The 13,281-nt window shown below is 53.3% G+C and overlaps 2 protein-coding genes across 5 annotated transcripts in view; one reads left to right on the top strand and one right to left on the bottom strand.

Moving 5' to 3' along the window:
- Positions 1-13,281, top strand: part of LOC310841812 (cGMP-dependent protein kinase 1-like) — a 32,240-nt gene that overhangs the window by 8,625 nt on the left and 10,334 nt on the right. For both annotated transcript variants that reach the window (XM_083733313.1, XM_083733312.1), the window contains exons 5-13: positions 803-916; positions 5,184-5,289; positions 5,779-5,842; positions 7,024-7,101; positions 7,552-7,640; positions 9,265-9,330; positions 10,020-10,058; positions 11,800-11,844; positions 12,704-12,833. In XM_083733313.1, the coding sequence (XP_083589439.1) occupies positions 803-916; positions 5,184-5,289; positions 5,779-5,842; positions 7,024-7,101; positions 7,552-7,640; positions 9,265-9,330; positions 10,020-10,058; positions 11,800-11,844; positions 12,704-12,833 (731 nt within the window). The remainder of the gene's footprint in view (positions 1-802; positions 917-5,183; positions 5,290-5,778; positions 5,843-7,023; positions 7,102-7,551; positions 7,641-9,264; positions 9,331-10,019; positions 10,059-11,799; positions 11,845-12,703; positions 12,834-13,281) is intronic.
- KHK (ketohexokinase) overlaps positions 1-13,281 on the bottom strand; it is a 66,090-nt gene that overhangs the window by 44,962 nt on the left and 7,847 nt on the right. The gene's annotated exons all lie outside the window — the stretch shown is intronic.

Raw genomic sequence — 13,281 nt, 5'->3', positions numbered from 1 at the left:
TCCCACTCCAGAGGGGAGGACTTGAACCAGTGGATTCAACTTACAAGAAAAATTTGAACTAAACATTCTGTCAACTTTTCCCTTTTCTTGCGAGGAATCCTATTCGGAATAAGGGAATTCCTTTTTAAAAAGGGAAACATTGACAGCTGTGCTCCTTTGAGAGGCGGTGACTTCTCTTTCCTTGGAGGAATTTAAGCAGAGGTTAGCTGTCCACCTGTCAGAGATTATTTATAATAATAATAATAATAATAATAATAATAATAATAATAATAATGGTTTCCCCAGCCACTCTGGGCAGCGGCTTCCAACAAAGATTAAAAATACATTAAAATGTCACACATTAACAACTTCCCTCAACAGGGCTGCCTTCAGATGTCTTCTAAAAGTCAGACAGCTGTTTATTTCCTTGACATCTGGTGGGAGGGCATTCCACAGGGAGGGTGCCACCACCGAGAAGGCCCTGTGCCTGGTTCCCTGTGGCTTCGCTTCTTGCAGTGAGGGAACCGCCAGAAGGCCCTCAGCGCTGGACCGCAGTATCCGGGCAGAACGATGGGGTTGGAGACGCTCCTTCAGGTCTACTGGACCGAGGCATTGCAGGGGGTTAGGCTAGATGACCCTCAGGGTCCCTTCCCACTCTACAATTCTGTGGTTCTTTCCCACCCTTTGCCCAGCCCCACCCCCAAGACATTTTCCAACCACCTGGCACCCGGCAGCGGCTTCTACAAGTGCTGAGCTTCCAAAGTGGCAAGAATAGGCGTGTTGTGTGTGCATGTGTGAACCTGCCCTTGTTCTTCCGTTGCAGAAGGGGAGCTGAGCGTGACGCAGAAAGGACGCCAACTCCGCTGCCTGCTCCCGGGGGACGTCTTTGGGGAGCTGGCTGTGCTGTACAATTGCCGGCGCACGGCCACCGTCACAGGTAAGGCAGTGTGCATGCGTGTGTGTTGGGGGGGGGGTTGTCCCTGGGACCCTCCTTGCCCTCTTCTGCCCCTGACACCAGCTGCGGCTGCTCTTGACCCCTTGGAGTGGGTCAGGCCATCCTGCCCCTTCCCACCCACAGGTCCCACTGCAACTTTCCTGGGTGTCTGGGAGGGATTTCATAATCCTGCTCTCTCCAGATGGCAGGAGGTGCATGGGGGTCAGCAAGCTTTTCCAGCCGGGGGCCGGTCCACTGTCCCTCAGACCATGTGGGGGGGCCAGACTATATTTTGAAAAAAATAATGAACGAATTCCTATGCCTCACAAATAACCCAGAGGTGCATTTTAAATAAAAGGACACATTATACTCATGTAAAAACACACTGATTCCCAGACAGTCCACCGGCCGGATTGAGAAGGCGATTGGGCCGCATCTGGTCCCTGGACCTTTGGTTGCCTCCCGCTGCGTAAGAGCAAGAGAAGAGCTGGCAGAATGAGACCAATGGCCCATCTTGCTGTTTCCGTTTTAGCTGTAAGCCTCCTTGACTCCGTGTCAGGGGAAAAGGTCGGATATAAGTAAATATCAGCATCCTCTAGCCCAGCAACTTGTTCTCACAGTGCCTACCAGATCCCGGCAGGCAGGATCTGGTCCTCTTGTGCCTTTCAGCAACTGGGATTCAACTGAGGAGGCAGAGCATAGCTGTTATTGTGTGTTTTGATATTGTTATTTAATAATAATAATAATAATAATAATAATAATAATAATAATAATAATAATAATAATTTGTTATTTATTCCCCGCCCATCTGGCTGCGTTTCCCCAGCCTCTCTGGGCGGCTTCCAACACAGTATTAAAATACAGTAATGGGTCAAACATGAAAAGCTTCCCTAAACAGGACTGCCTTCAGATATCTTCTAAAAGTCAGATAGTTGTTTATTTTCTTAACATCTGGTGGGAGGGCGTTCCATAGGGCAGGCGCCACCACCGAGAAGGCCCTCTGCCTGGTTCCCTGTAACCTCACTTCTCACAGGGAGGGAACCGCCAGAAGGCCCTCGGAGCTGGACCTCAGTGTCCGGGTAGAATGATGGGGGTGGAGACGCTCCTTCAGGTATACTGGACTGAGGCCATTTAGGGCTTTCAAGGTCAGCACCAACACTTTGAATTGTGCTCGGAAAAAGACTGGGAGCCAATGGAGGTCTTTCAGGACCAGTGTTATATGGTCCCAGTCTCCAGTCTGGCTGCCGCATTCTGGATTAGTTGTAGTTTCCAGGTCACCTTCAAAGGTAACCCCACTTGAGCGCATTGCAGTAGTCCAAGCGGGAGATAACCAGAGCATGCACCACTCTGGCAAGGCAGTCTGTAGGCAGGGAGGGTCTCATCCTGCGTACCAGATGTTGTGACCTGCCCGGGTATAGGGCAGAATACAAATTTAATAAATAATGATAGTAATCCTGGCTACTAGCCACGGGCCGCTCTCTCCTCCTCCATGAATCTGCCCAATCCTCTCTTACAGCCGTCCCGGTTGGAGTCCACGGCTGCCCCCCCCCCTGTGGGAGGGAGTTCCGCAGTTTCACTCTGCGCTGCATGAACAAGTCGTTCCTTTTGTCGGATCCTTCGAGTAGATCGGGGATGCGAGTGCCGAGGGCATCATCCGTGGCTGCAGCTGCTCTCCCCTGAAAAGGTTTAATTAAGAGAATAATAACCAGAATAATAACCCAAACACGGCACGTCATCCCGGCTCCTGCGGCGCCTTAAAAAATGAACAAATATATTGAGGCAGAAGCTTTTGTGCCCCAGATACCACTCAAGTTTTTTTAATGCACTACAAAAGGGGGAGTGTGAGCTTTTATGTAATAACTTGACGGTAGCAGCTCCTCATAACACGGAGCAGCTGGGGAAACGGTTTCCACTTATCTGAAATAATGAGGCTGAGAGCCGGGAGGGAACCAAGTGTTGGGTAACACTTGACCCACTTAGCAAGCCCCCTGCATTAGCAGTGGGTCTGCCCCAAGTGGGTCTCTGCCCTGGGCAGCCACCCCTGCCCACCAGTGTCGGCTTCCTTGCCTGTTTGGGGCCCAGGAGGCGGGCAAATTCCTCCGTGGCTCCTGCCTTTGCCAGCCAGCCGACTGGGGCATCCTTGTCCTGTTGCCATGGCGATGATACAATGGCATCCTCTACCTATTGAACAGAGGCTGCATCAGCCTCCCCTGTTTCTCCCGTCCCTCGTGTCTCCGGAAGATTGCTTGGGAGGGGGGCATCTGAAACATGGGGCGGAGGCCCTGCTTTTTAAGTTCCAGCCCTTGGCTTTAGTTCCGGAACGAAGACTTTCCGGTGCCATGTTTATCATCCATCTGAAGCATGGCAGGCCTCTTGCAATGCAGCCTGCTGCCAGTCGAGATGCAACGGTGGTTGTGTTTTTTTGAGAAAGTTAATGGCAAGAGAGCTGCCCACGCTGCGTCTTGGAAATTGCCTTCCGCAACCCCCTCGCGCGCATTTATGACATGGCATGTGACAGATGCGCTTTGTGAGGAGTGGGGAGAGGCGCATGGTGAAGCAGGGGGCATTCTTTCGCAGGGGAGGCCCCCACCCTGGGCAGGTATCGGGGCAAGGGATGTGGGCAGCCAGGCCCCTTGGCTCACTGGCGTGTGGGTCGTGGGGGGGCCTCTGAAAGGCAGCCGTGCGTCCGAATCCCAGTTTCTGGAAACTGCAGGAGAGAAGAGGTGCTCTTGTGCTCCTCTGGTCGGCCACAGTGAGAACAGGGCGATGGACTAGATGGGGCCCCCTTTGCCCTGACCCAGCAGGGCCCTTCTGAGGGTCTCATGGAACCTCCAGCTCCAGCGGCAGTCTACCAAGATTCCTGGAAGCAGCTGGCTCTTCTTAAGCTATTCAGCCAGACATTTTCTTCAGGGGGCGGTGTCAGGAAACTGCCATCAACTCAGAGGCGAGAGGTGGAAGGGCAGTTATGTTATCGGGAGCCTCCGAAAATATCTCTTCCGGCGAGGAGGGAAACCCGACCTGCAGTGGGGAAGAGGTGCAGGGGCCAGAGGAGGCCAGGGAGAGCCTTAACACTGAGCCTGAGCAAGCCGGAGAGGCGGGAAGCGTGCCCTTGCCAGCGCCCATCCTGCGCAGTAGTCTTTGGTGCAGGGAGGGGCGGAAAAGGCTGGGGGTGACGCGACTTTTATGCTGGGGGAGGTACCAAAACCAACCACTCCCGGATCCTGCTAGCGATTGAGCCAGACATGAACGTACGATGCTCTTCACTGTGAATAGTTTGCACCAAGAATAAAGCCTGCAAGAGACAGGTCAGAGTCTTGCCTGGTTACTCTCGAGCAACCGCCACACCCCTTGACAGCCGGCTTGCCTCTTCTTGCTCTCCGAACGGGGCCAGTGCAGAGTTGCAGGAGAGGAGAGATTCTCTTTTCCTCAGATGCTGCTTGCAGGTTTCCCTTTGTGGCATCTGGTCAGCCACAGTGAGAACAGGGTGATGGATTAGATGGGGGCCCCTTTGCACTGGCTCCCAGTGGAGTACAGGATCAGGTTTAAGGTGCTGGTTTAAACCTTCATAGCCCTATACGGCCTGGGACCCTTGTACCTACGGGACTGCCTCTCCCGGTATGTCCCGCAGAGGACCTTACAGTCTTCAAACAAAAACATCTTGGAGGTCCCGGGCCACAGGGAGGTTAGCCTGGCCTCAACCAGAGCCATGGCCTTTTCGGCCGTGGCCCCGATCTGGTGGAACGCTCTGTCCCAAGAGACTAGGGCCCTGCGGGACTTGACATCTTTCTGCAGGGCCTGCAAGAGGGAGCTGTTCCACCAGGCCTTTGGCCAGGGCACAGCCTGACTCCCTCCTTTGGTAATCCTCACAGAACTCTAGCCCAATGGTTGCCATGAATTTGATTTTGAATTGATTTGATTCTGAATTGATTTTAGAATGTTGTGTTACTTTTATTGCTGTTAGCCTTTCTGAGCCCGGCTTTGGCTGGGGAGGGCGGGATATAAATAAAATAATTATTATTATTATTATTATTATTATTATTATTATTATTCTCCAGCTCCAGAGGCAGTCTGCCAAGATTCCTAGAACCAGCAGGCTCTCCTTAAGCTATTGAGCCAGACATTTTCTTCAGGGGGCGGCCTGTCTCTTCTTGTTTTCCAAACGGGGCCAGTGCAGAGTTGCCTGGCAGGGAGGGGCTCAGATATCGGGGGGGGGGGTATTGGGGTCGCCTGTCTCCTCAATGCAACCCCAGCCCTGCTTTTCTCCCCCCAGCGCTCACCCTGGTGGAGTTATGGGCCATTGACCGGCAGACGTACCGCACCATCATCACCGAGAATGCCAAGCGGCAGAGGGCAGAGGTGCTGGCCGGCCTGCGGAGGTGAGGGTGAGGGTGGCCAGGGAGCCCCCCCTAAAGCAGCTGGACACCCCCCACCCCTTGGCTGTTCCAAGCAGGAATCTGGTCTCCCTTCTCTGGGCAAACCTGTTGTGAAACCTCTCTCTCTCAAACACAATCGCACACCTCCTCCTTCCGCAACGCCCATCATGGTCTCTGGTTGCTGCCTGCCTGGGATGGTGTGGGGACAGAGGACAAACCAGTGGCCTGAGGGCAGATGGGCTCCCTTTAGGACTTGAGAACTGACTGCCCAGTGAAGAGAGGGCCCCTCTGAGCATGCGGCGAGTGCATTTCTTCGCCACAGTTGGGCAACCCCACCTGGTGTTGGGGCTTGCAGGCTGCCTTTGGCCTGGCAGATTCTTTCGTTGAGATTCCTGCGTCCTAGCGGGTTGGACTAGGTGACCCCTGAGGACCCCTTCCGACTCTATGATTCCGCGTCTGGGATATCCGGGGCATTTCTGTTTTCTCTTCCAGGGTGAAGCCTCTCCAAGGCCTGTCAGATGCCGCCCTGTCCCAGCTGCTGGACTCTGCCGAGGAGGTAACAAGGGCCGGTCCTTCTCTTGGGCAGGAGGAGCCTGCTGCTTCAGGGGGCGTTCAGAGGGGGGGCACAGAAGGCCTGGGCCTTGGGGGGCAGCAAAACGATGTGGTCTGGGTAGCCATGCACCCCCCCTCTCACCTCTGCTACTGGCCTGGCATGGGAGGTCAGTGCCCTGCTCTGCAGCTGGCCAAAGTTGTGGTCTCCAGTACCAAGGCGGATGGGCAGTGGGCACACAGACTCCGTTTCTCCTTCCCCTCCCTCTGTGCATAGCTATTTCTTCATTTCATAAAAGAAATAAGGGGGGGAACGACCTCAGAGCGGTTTTCAAAAAGATTTTTAAAATCCAGAAAAATCTACAACAATACTTTAAAATACAAAAAAGTTAAAACACTTAAAGAACAAAAGTTCACAGCAACACGAGAACAGGGCCTTTTTCGCAGTGGCTCCCCATTTGTGAAATGCTCTCCCCAGGGAAGCTCGCTTGGCACCTTCATTATACAGGCACCAGGCAAAACCGTCCCTCTTCAACCAGGCCTTGGGCTGGTTGACATCCTATATCCTTTTTAAAGTGTGGGGGGGGGGGACCGGGAGTTATTGATTTGTTCTATTTTTTTTCTTTATTTTGATCTTGCATCTGGGTGGGTAAGTCTAATCAAGAATGTCAGGCGCCAAAAGGAGTACAGTGAAAGCATATTCCTTCCAGTAGCACCCCTTGCTTTTTCCGGTAAGACCTATTGCAGTCGTTAAGAGTCGTCAACAGGCTCATCAGAGCTATCTGTCAATCACCCATTCCCACCACCCTTCTGAGTAATACCCCTCCCCACCTTCTCACTATATAGAAGGGTCTGGAAACTTCTGTTTCAGTGTATCTGAAGAAGTGTGCATGCACACGAAAGCTCATACCAAGAACTAACTTAGTTGGTCTTTAAGGTGCTACTGGAAGGAATTTTTTTTGTTTTGACTATGGCAGACCAACACGGCTACCTATCTGTAAGTGAAAGCATATGTTTAGCGTCAAGGGGCAGGGGGTTCTGCAGGTTCTTATGAAGGTGGAATGGGTATTCTGTGGCAGCTCCATTGCCGCCGATCAAAGCGGCCAAGTGGGGCTCACAAGTGGGGCGAGGCGACTTTGTGGGTAAACTGGTGCCCAGTTGCAGCATCCCTTTCTCTGCCCCCTCCAGCGCACCTTCGCCCAGGATGAAATGATCATCCAGGAAGGAGACGAGGGGAGGACCTTTTTCTTCATTCTCAGTGGACAGGTGGGTCCCAGGTCATCCTTCCCCTCCCCCCCCCCCCCGCTCCACCATAGAGTTTTTTGAAGAGACAATGCCCAGTGTCGTCCCCCCACAACTTCACTGCCAGCCTTCCACATGTGTGGGGCTGAGGGTGTGCCTCTCAAGAGCCCCAGAACCTTCCCCCCACCCTCTGCCCCAGCTGGGCTCTTGCATGTGTGCTCTGGCAGGGTCGAGAGTCTCTCTCCATTTCGGGGGCTGGACTGGATGACCCTCGGGTTCCTTCCAAGAGCAGCAGGATAAGCAGGCCTCCTGCAGTGACCTCCAGGGAAGTCCCTGGCCAGCCACATCCATGCCAGGGCCACCTGACAGGTGGGGAGAGGACTGCCCCCCTCCCTGGCCATGGGGCAGCAGGGAGCTGGGGAGGCCAGCCACACACCTGCTTAGTCTGCTTCATGCCTTCTCTGGGATCCGCAGGTGGAGGTGACAAGGAGCATGGAGGGGAAAGAGGAGCACATCCGAGTCCTGAAGGCCGGGGACCACTTTGGGGAGCTGTCCCTCATCCGGTAAGCCAGTGGTTTTCAACCCGTGTGCCTTCTTGGCATCCTGGGGTGCCCTAAATGATGGTCAGGGGTGCTGCAGGCAACCCTGGTGAAATATACTCTGGCCTCTGTTGTAGCGTTCCCAAAGCAAGGAAGGATTGGACTCTGATTAATAAAATACACGAAGTTTGGAGTGCCAATAATAATTCCTCTCCTTGGCCCAGGTCGTTTTATTCACAAAAGAACTTTTTACACAGTGTTCGTAAGAACCAATCAGATTTCCTCTGAGCATTTCAAAAAACCCCACGTGGGACAAAGTCAGATCAGAAGAAATCCTGTTAACTACAAAGAAACTATTTCCTACTTGAGCATGCATATGTAGTTCAGAGTAAATAAAAGAGGAATCAAGGAGGAAAGCTTTTAGGAGTAAACAGGAGAGGCAGAATGGCAGTATTTACCACCTCCTTGCGAACTCTCTTCCTGGCCCTTAAGATCTATCTAAAGATTAACAAACTACATCCAAGCTACCTTCTAGGCTTTATGGCCCAGGATGCCTGATGCAGCAGCCGGCAACTGGTCTGTGTTCCAGAATGCTTAGACGTGCCTGTCAGGCGTAGAGAAAGCAAATGGCAGAGGTGGAGAGGCTTGTGGGATTTGATCAGAAACCACTCTCAATGAATGAAACCCAGTCAACGCCATGCTTTCACGGCGGACACAATGGCTTGTTAGATATTTCATAATTCCTCATACCAATCCCACCTGACCCCCACACTCTGAATATTTGCACCCCCACACGCTGTCCCTCTTCCCTTCCCTCTCTCCTCTGATGCCTTCTTCCATCTCTGCCTCCCAAAGGCTTGCTCAGCTGTTTGCAAAGGGTGCCTCTGGGGCTGGCCAGGGGGGTGCTTCCCAGGTCCCTGTGTGGCACCTCTCTTTGGGGCAGGGGGCGCAGCTCAGAGACCAGGGGTGGTAGCTGCCCAGAGAACTCCCAAGGAGAGGGAACACCCCACAAGGGAGGGTGTTTGAAAAAGGGTGAGAGGCTGCCAGCTCTGCAGGCAAGGGGTGGCGCAACCCAGGGGTGCCTCAGAAAGAACATAGTTGGTCAAGGCAGCCGTAGACCCAAAAAGGTTGAAAACCTTCGTAGTAATCGGTCAAGCAGGGGGGTTGGTGGCCCTCTGTTTTGGAGAGGACCCCCCTTCCTGGCAGGCAGTTGTGAATAGAGCCACAGGTAAAGGTAAAGGGACGTCTGACCATTAGGTCCAGTCATGCCCAACTCTGGGGTTGCGGCGCTCATCTCGCTTTATTGGCCGAGGCAGCCAGCATACAGCTTCCGGGTCATGTGGCCAGCAGGACTAAGCCGCTTCTGGCGAACCAGAGCAGCGCACGGAAATGTCGTTTACCTTCCCACCGGAGCGGTACCTATTTATCTACTTGCACTATTATGCTTTTGAACTGCTAGGTTGGCAGGAGCAGGGACCGAGCAACGGGAGCTCACCCCGTTGCGGGGATTCGAACCGCCGACCTTCTGATCGGCAAGTCCTAGGCTCTGTGGTTTAACCCACAGCACACACCCCCTAAAAATATCCCTGGTGTAGACTTAATTCTTCTCTTTTTCTCTCCCTTCTCTGCTTCTTCTCCTCACTTGCAGCAACATCCGCCGGACAGCCAGCTGCCGGGCCCAGGAGGAGGTCACCTGCATTGCCATTGCCAAGGAGTAAGCCAGGATCCGGTTGAGGGGAGGGGCTGAGGGGGCTGCTTGGGTCATCCTCACATTTCAGGAGGGTCCCCCATCCATGTGCACCAGAGTGGATGGTATCACGCCCTGGGGATTCACTGAGGGCTGCTAGGAGGGAAGGGGGGAGCAGGCGGGCGCTGGAGGTTTAACTGAGTACCAGGCTTTGCAAAACTGGTATCACGGAACTGAGTTCATCTGTTTTGTCGAGTTAAACTAAGTACTTTTAATTGGGATTTCGATAAATGCGCAATTAATTGTTACTGCTTTGAATTCTGCTGTGCTATGAACCTTCCTTAGTGGGCCGTGCAAACTGCTGTTCTTCTGAATAATGCTTTTTAATAGGGTCGGGGGCACTGGGGATGAGTTCATGGAGCCAAGGGGACGGGGTTTGAAAGCATTGGGGAGCCACTGAGCTTATAGCAGTTCCCCAAATGGCGCAGTTCTCAGCTATTTGCATGGATGGGTGTTTGAAACTCATTCAGGAAACTGAAGGTCAAAGGTCTCTGGACTCCCAAATCAGCGCTTGCCTTCAACCCTGACTGCCAGGAAGGAGCTGAGATCCAGCGCCCCCTTTGGCCTTCCTGGTGCAGGTCTACACCTGAGCCCAGGTGGGCCTCCAAGTGGGATCTCAAACTGACATCTCCCCTCTCTCCTGCCTTTTCCCACAGGGACTTTCAGGAACTGAGCCCAATGTGCAGCCAAGAGACGTAAGTATATGGCTCCCCTTTAAAGGGGCTTCCATGTGGAAGGAGTTGCCTTTCTGTCCTCCTTCCTCTCTCCGTATCAAGACCACTCCCCACCCAAATCTGGGGTTCCCTGGCCCTCGGTGTGTATTAGCTGCAGGCATACACAACCCATCTTTGGGGTTCAGCAAGACTTTGCAGGAGGAGATTCTGGCCCCAGTTCCTTCCTTCCTTCCTTCCTTCCTTCCTTCCTTCCTTCCTTCCTTCCTTCCTTCCTTTGTCATTCATTCATTTTCTTTGATGCTGAAAATCATGCTCAAAGTGCGAATCAGGAACACAACCAAACCGTGCAAGAAGCCATTTCGTAATAACACAGCAAAACAACACAATGGCAAATGCAATAGCATACTAAAAAACATGTTTCAGAAATATACCAAGGTTACATAAGCAACTTCCAGCATTCAATAGGCAAAATAATAAGGGAGCTTGAGAGACAGAAAGATGTGGCTCCCCGTCCCTCTCCTCCAGCAGACTGCATGCTCTTCGTTCTCCCCCCCAAAACATATTTTATTGTTTTCCCTTATTTATACAAGAAGCAACAATCAATATTCGGCAATCCCACCCACTCCCAGCAGATGCACCAAATGTCTGTTTAATTGCGTTGAATCTCCAAACCAATGTGGTTCTCAAACAAAGGCTTCGTTCCACAAGTTGCCATGTCTCCTCGGAGGCCCATCGCCACGTTCCCTGGTTGTTGCGGAATCTACTACAACTATGTCAGGTGGATGGGAATGGGGCTTGGGCTGTTGAACTCTCTCAGACGGTGGATACTGAGTCCCAGGGTTGTGAGGTCTGCATTCAGGGTCTTCCGACACCTTGCAAGGGGGTGATTGGGGCCTCTGACCCCTTTCCGGCTGCCCCGTCCTTCAGGTTGGGACCTGGGATGGGGGTTCCTCCTGCCCTGCGGAATTGGGTGGGCTCTGCCTGCGGGGTCCCATCAAGGTCCTTCCTTTTCCTTGCTTAAACCAAGGGTTCACCCGAGGCCCTTGAGCTGTGGTGGCGTCCCAGAGCAACTCATTCCTATCCCAATTTCTCCTCCAAGGAGCCACGCATGGCTCTCCCCTTCCTCATTTTATCCCCACAAGGACCCTGTGAGGGAGGTTAGGCTGAGAGAGGCAGCGACTGGCCCAAGTCGCCCCCAGCGAGCTTCACAGGGATTTGAACCCTGGTTTCTCCCAGCTTCTAGTCTGGCGCTCTAACCGCTACACCACGCTGCCAAGACGAATGGGCTCAGTGCCTTTGGTGAATGTTGCCAAGAGGTAGAGTTGGCTTCAAGTCTCCGTCTGAGAACTGCTTAAGTGACCCTCAGTCGGCAGAGCACGAGACTCTTAATCTCAGGGTTTGGGCCCCACCTTGGGCAAAAGATTCCTGCATTGCAGGGGGCTGGACTAGATGACCCCCCGAGGTCCCTTCGAGCTCTGCATTCCTATGATTCTGTGACCCAATTTCTGCACTTTGCCTGTGTACTCATTCACCCCCTTGGGGACAGAGCGGGCTCTTGGGAGCCCTAGAGGACGACGACGACTCGTTTGACCCGGGAAGAGGCTGGGGGAAGAGAGTCGCCAATAGTTAGGAAGGGGGGTTTGAGATGGGGGGGCTCCTTTGGCCCTGGGGGTGTTTGGGGTGCATGTTTGGGAAGATCTGGGAAGGATGGGAAGGGAACTTTCACTTTGCTGATTTTGCCTTTTCTTCCCCCTCCCCGCAGGGAAACGGCGGCGCAGGAGGCTCCCCCCTTCTCTGAGCCCAGACGGTCAGTGCTCAAACTCCTGCGGTTTGGGTGGGGGCATCAGGGCTGGTGGGGGCCCCTGTGGGGGTCCAGGGAGCCCAGGTGTGGAGAAAGAAAGAAGCCCACATTTTGGACTAGATTGACCCCTTGGACCCCTTCCAACTCTACCTGGCAGCAGCCAGGCCCTTTGCCCTCTGTCCAGGTGGGCAGCGCCAGGGCAGCCTTCCCCCTGCCTGGCCACTTTCTCCCTGCATTCCTGAGTCTGGGCAGGTGCCTCGCCTTGCCTGGCTAGTGATCAGCCCTCTGGGGTTGCCTGTTTTGGAAAGACCCCCCCCCCCACAGCAAGGTGGGATCCCTTGCTGGAGACCCAAGGAAGCAACAGAGCAGCTGTTTTTCATCCTGACCTCCAGCCAAGCTTGGCATCTGCGGGTCGGGCCGGGCGGACAGACACCTTGAAGCCCTGGCATGGCGTTGCTGCCAGCCGGTGTCAGCACTATTGCGCTCGAGGGACCTGGCTCCGCCGAGCTGTCTCTGTTCCTGTGTCTCTTCTGACTCTGGGGCGCCACTGCAGGGCTGGCGGCAGATGTGGGGAGGGGCTTGGCAAGGGGCCAGCGACGGGCCCTCAAGCAGGGGCACTGGCAGCTGCCCTTCCCAGGGGCTGGGCGTCAGGGGCATACGCATAGCCCAAAGAAGGCAGCTGTGTTCCAGCTAGCCATGGTGTGGCAAGGAGAGCGAGGGACCTCCTCATTTTCCATGCAGAAGAGGGACCTGAATCTTCACCCCCCGGGGAGGGAAAGCCTCCAGCAAGATTTCATGGCTGCTGGGCACCCAGTCTCTCTCTCTCTCTCTCTCTCTCTCTCTCTCTCTCTCTCTCTCTCCCCAGGGGGTCCTTCCTAGAGGGAGCGCAGAACCCCCTGCAGCTCCAGGACCTCCTACCTGTTTTCTACGAAGATGGGGATCAGCGAGGGAAACCAGTCATCTTGGGCACTGGGGGCTTTGGCACCGTGGAGCTGGTACGGTCTGGAGGAGGAATGCGGATAAAAGTGTACTGAGAAATGATCAATTGAATCGAATGAATTGAAAAGAAATGTTTAAACGTAGTTCCTTCCAAAAAAATGAGTCTTTTATGTGGGGGATAATTCAGACTGAAATTGTTTATGTCTGCTACTACTGTGGCCCGTGTTTTGTAGCCCAGAAATGGAGAATGAGTGAGGCCCCAATTAAAGACGAATGGCAGCTTAAACTGATGGAATATGTGCATCTTGCAGGCTTAACATATAGAGTAAGAGAACAAGAAGAACATAACGTTCAGAGAAGATTGGAAAACGTTTTTGAATGTACTATATAGGAAATAATATAGCTGAAAAGATTGACAGCATTAAGATAAATTTAACAGCATATGTAAGTTTTGATGGGTGCAATAATGGAATAGTGAACGGTATAGTTTATGTAAGATATGCA

The sequence above is a fragment of the Podarcis gaigeae genome (assembly GCF_964106915.1).
Source record: "Podarcis gaigeae genome assembly, chromosome: 3".
NCBI lineage: Eukaryota > Metazoa > Chordata > Lepidosauria > Squamata > Lacertidae > Podarcis > Podarcis gaigeae.
The sequence above is the reverse complement of the archived record's forward strand: the minus strand, read 5'-3'. Positions and strand labels throughout refer to the sequence as shown.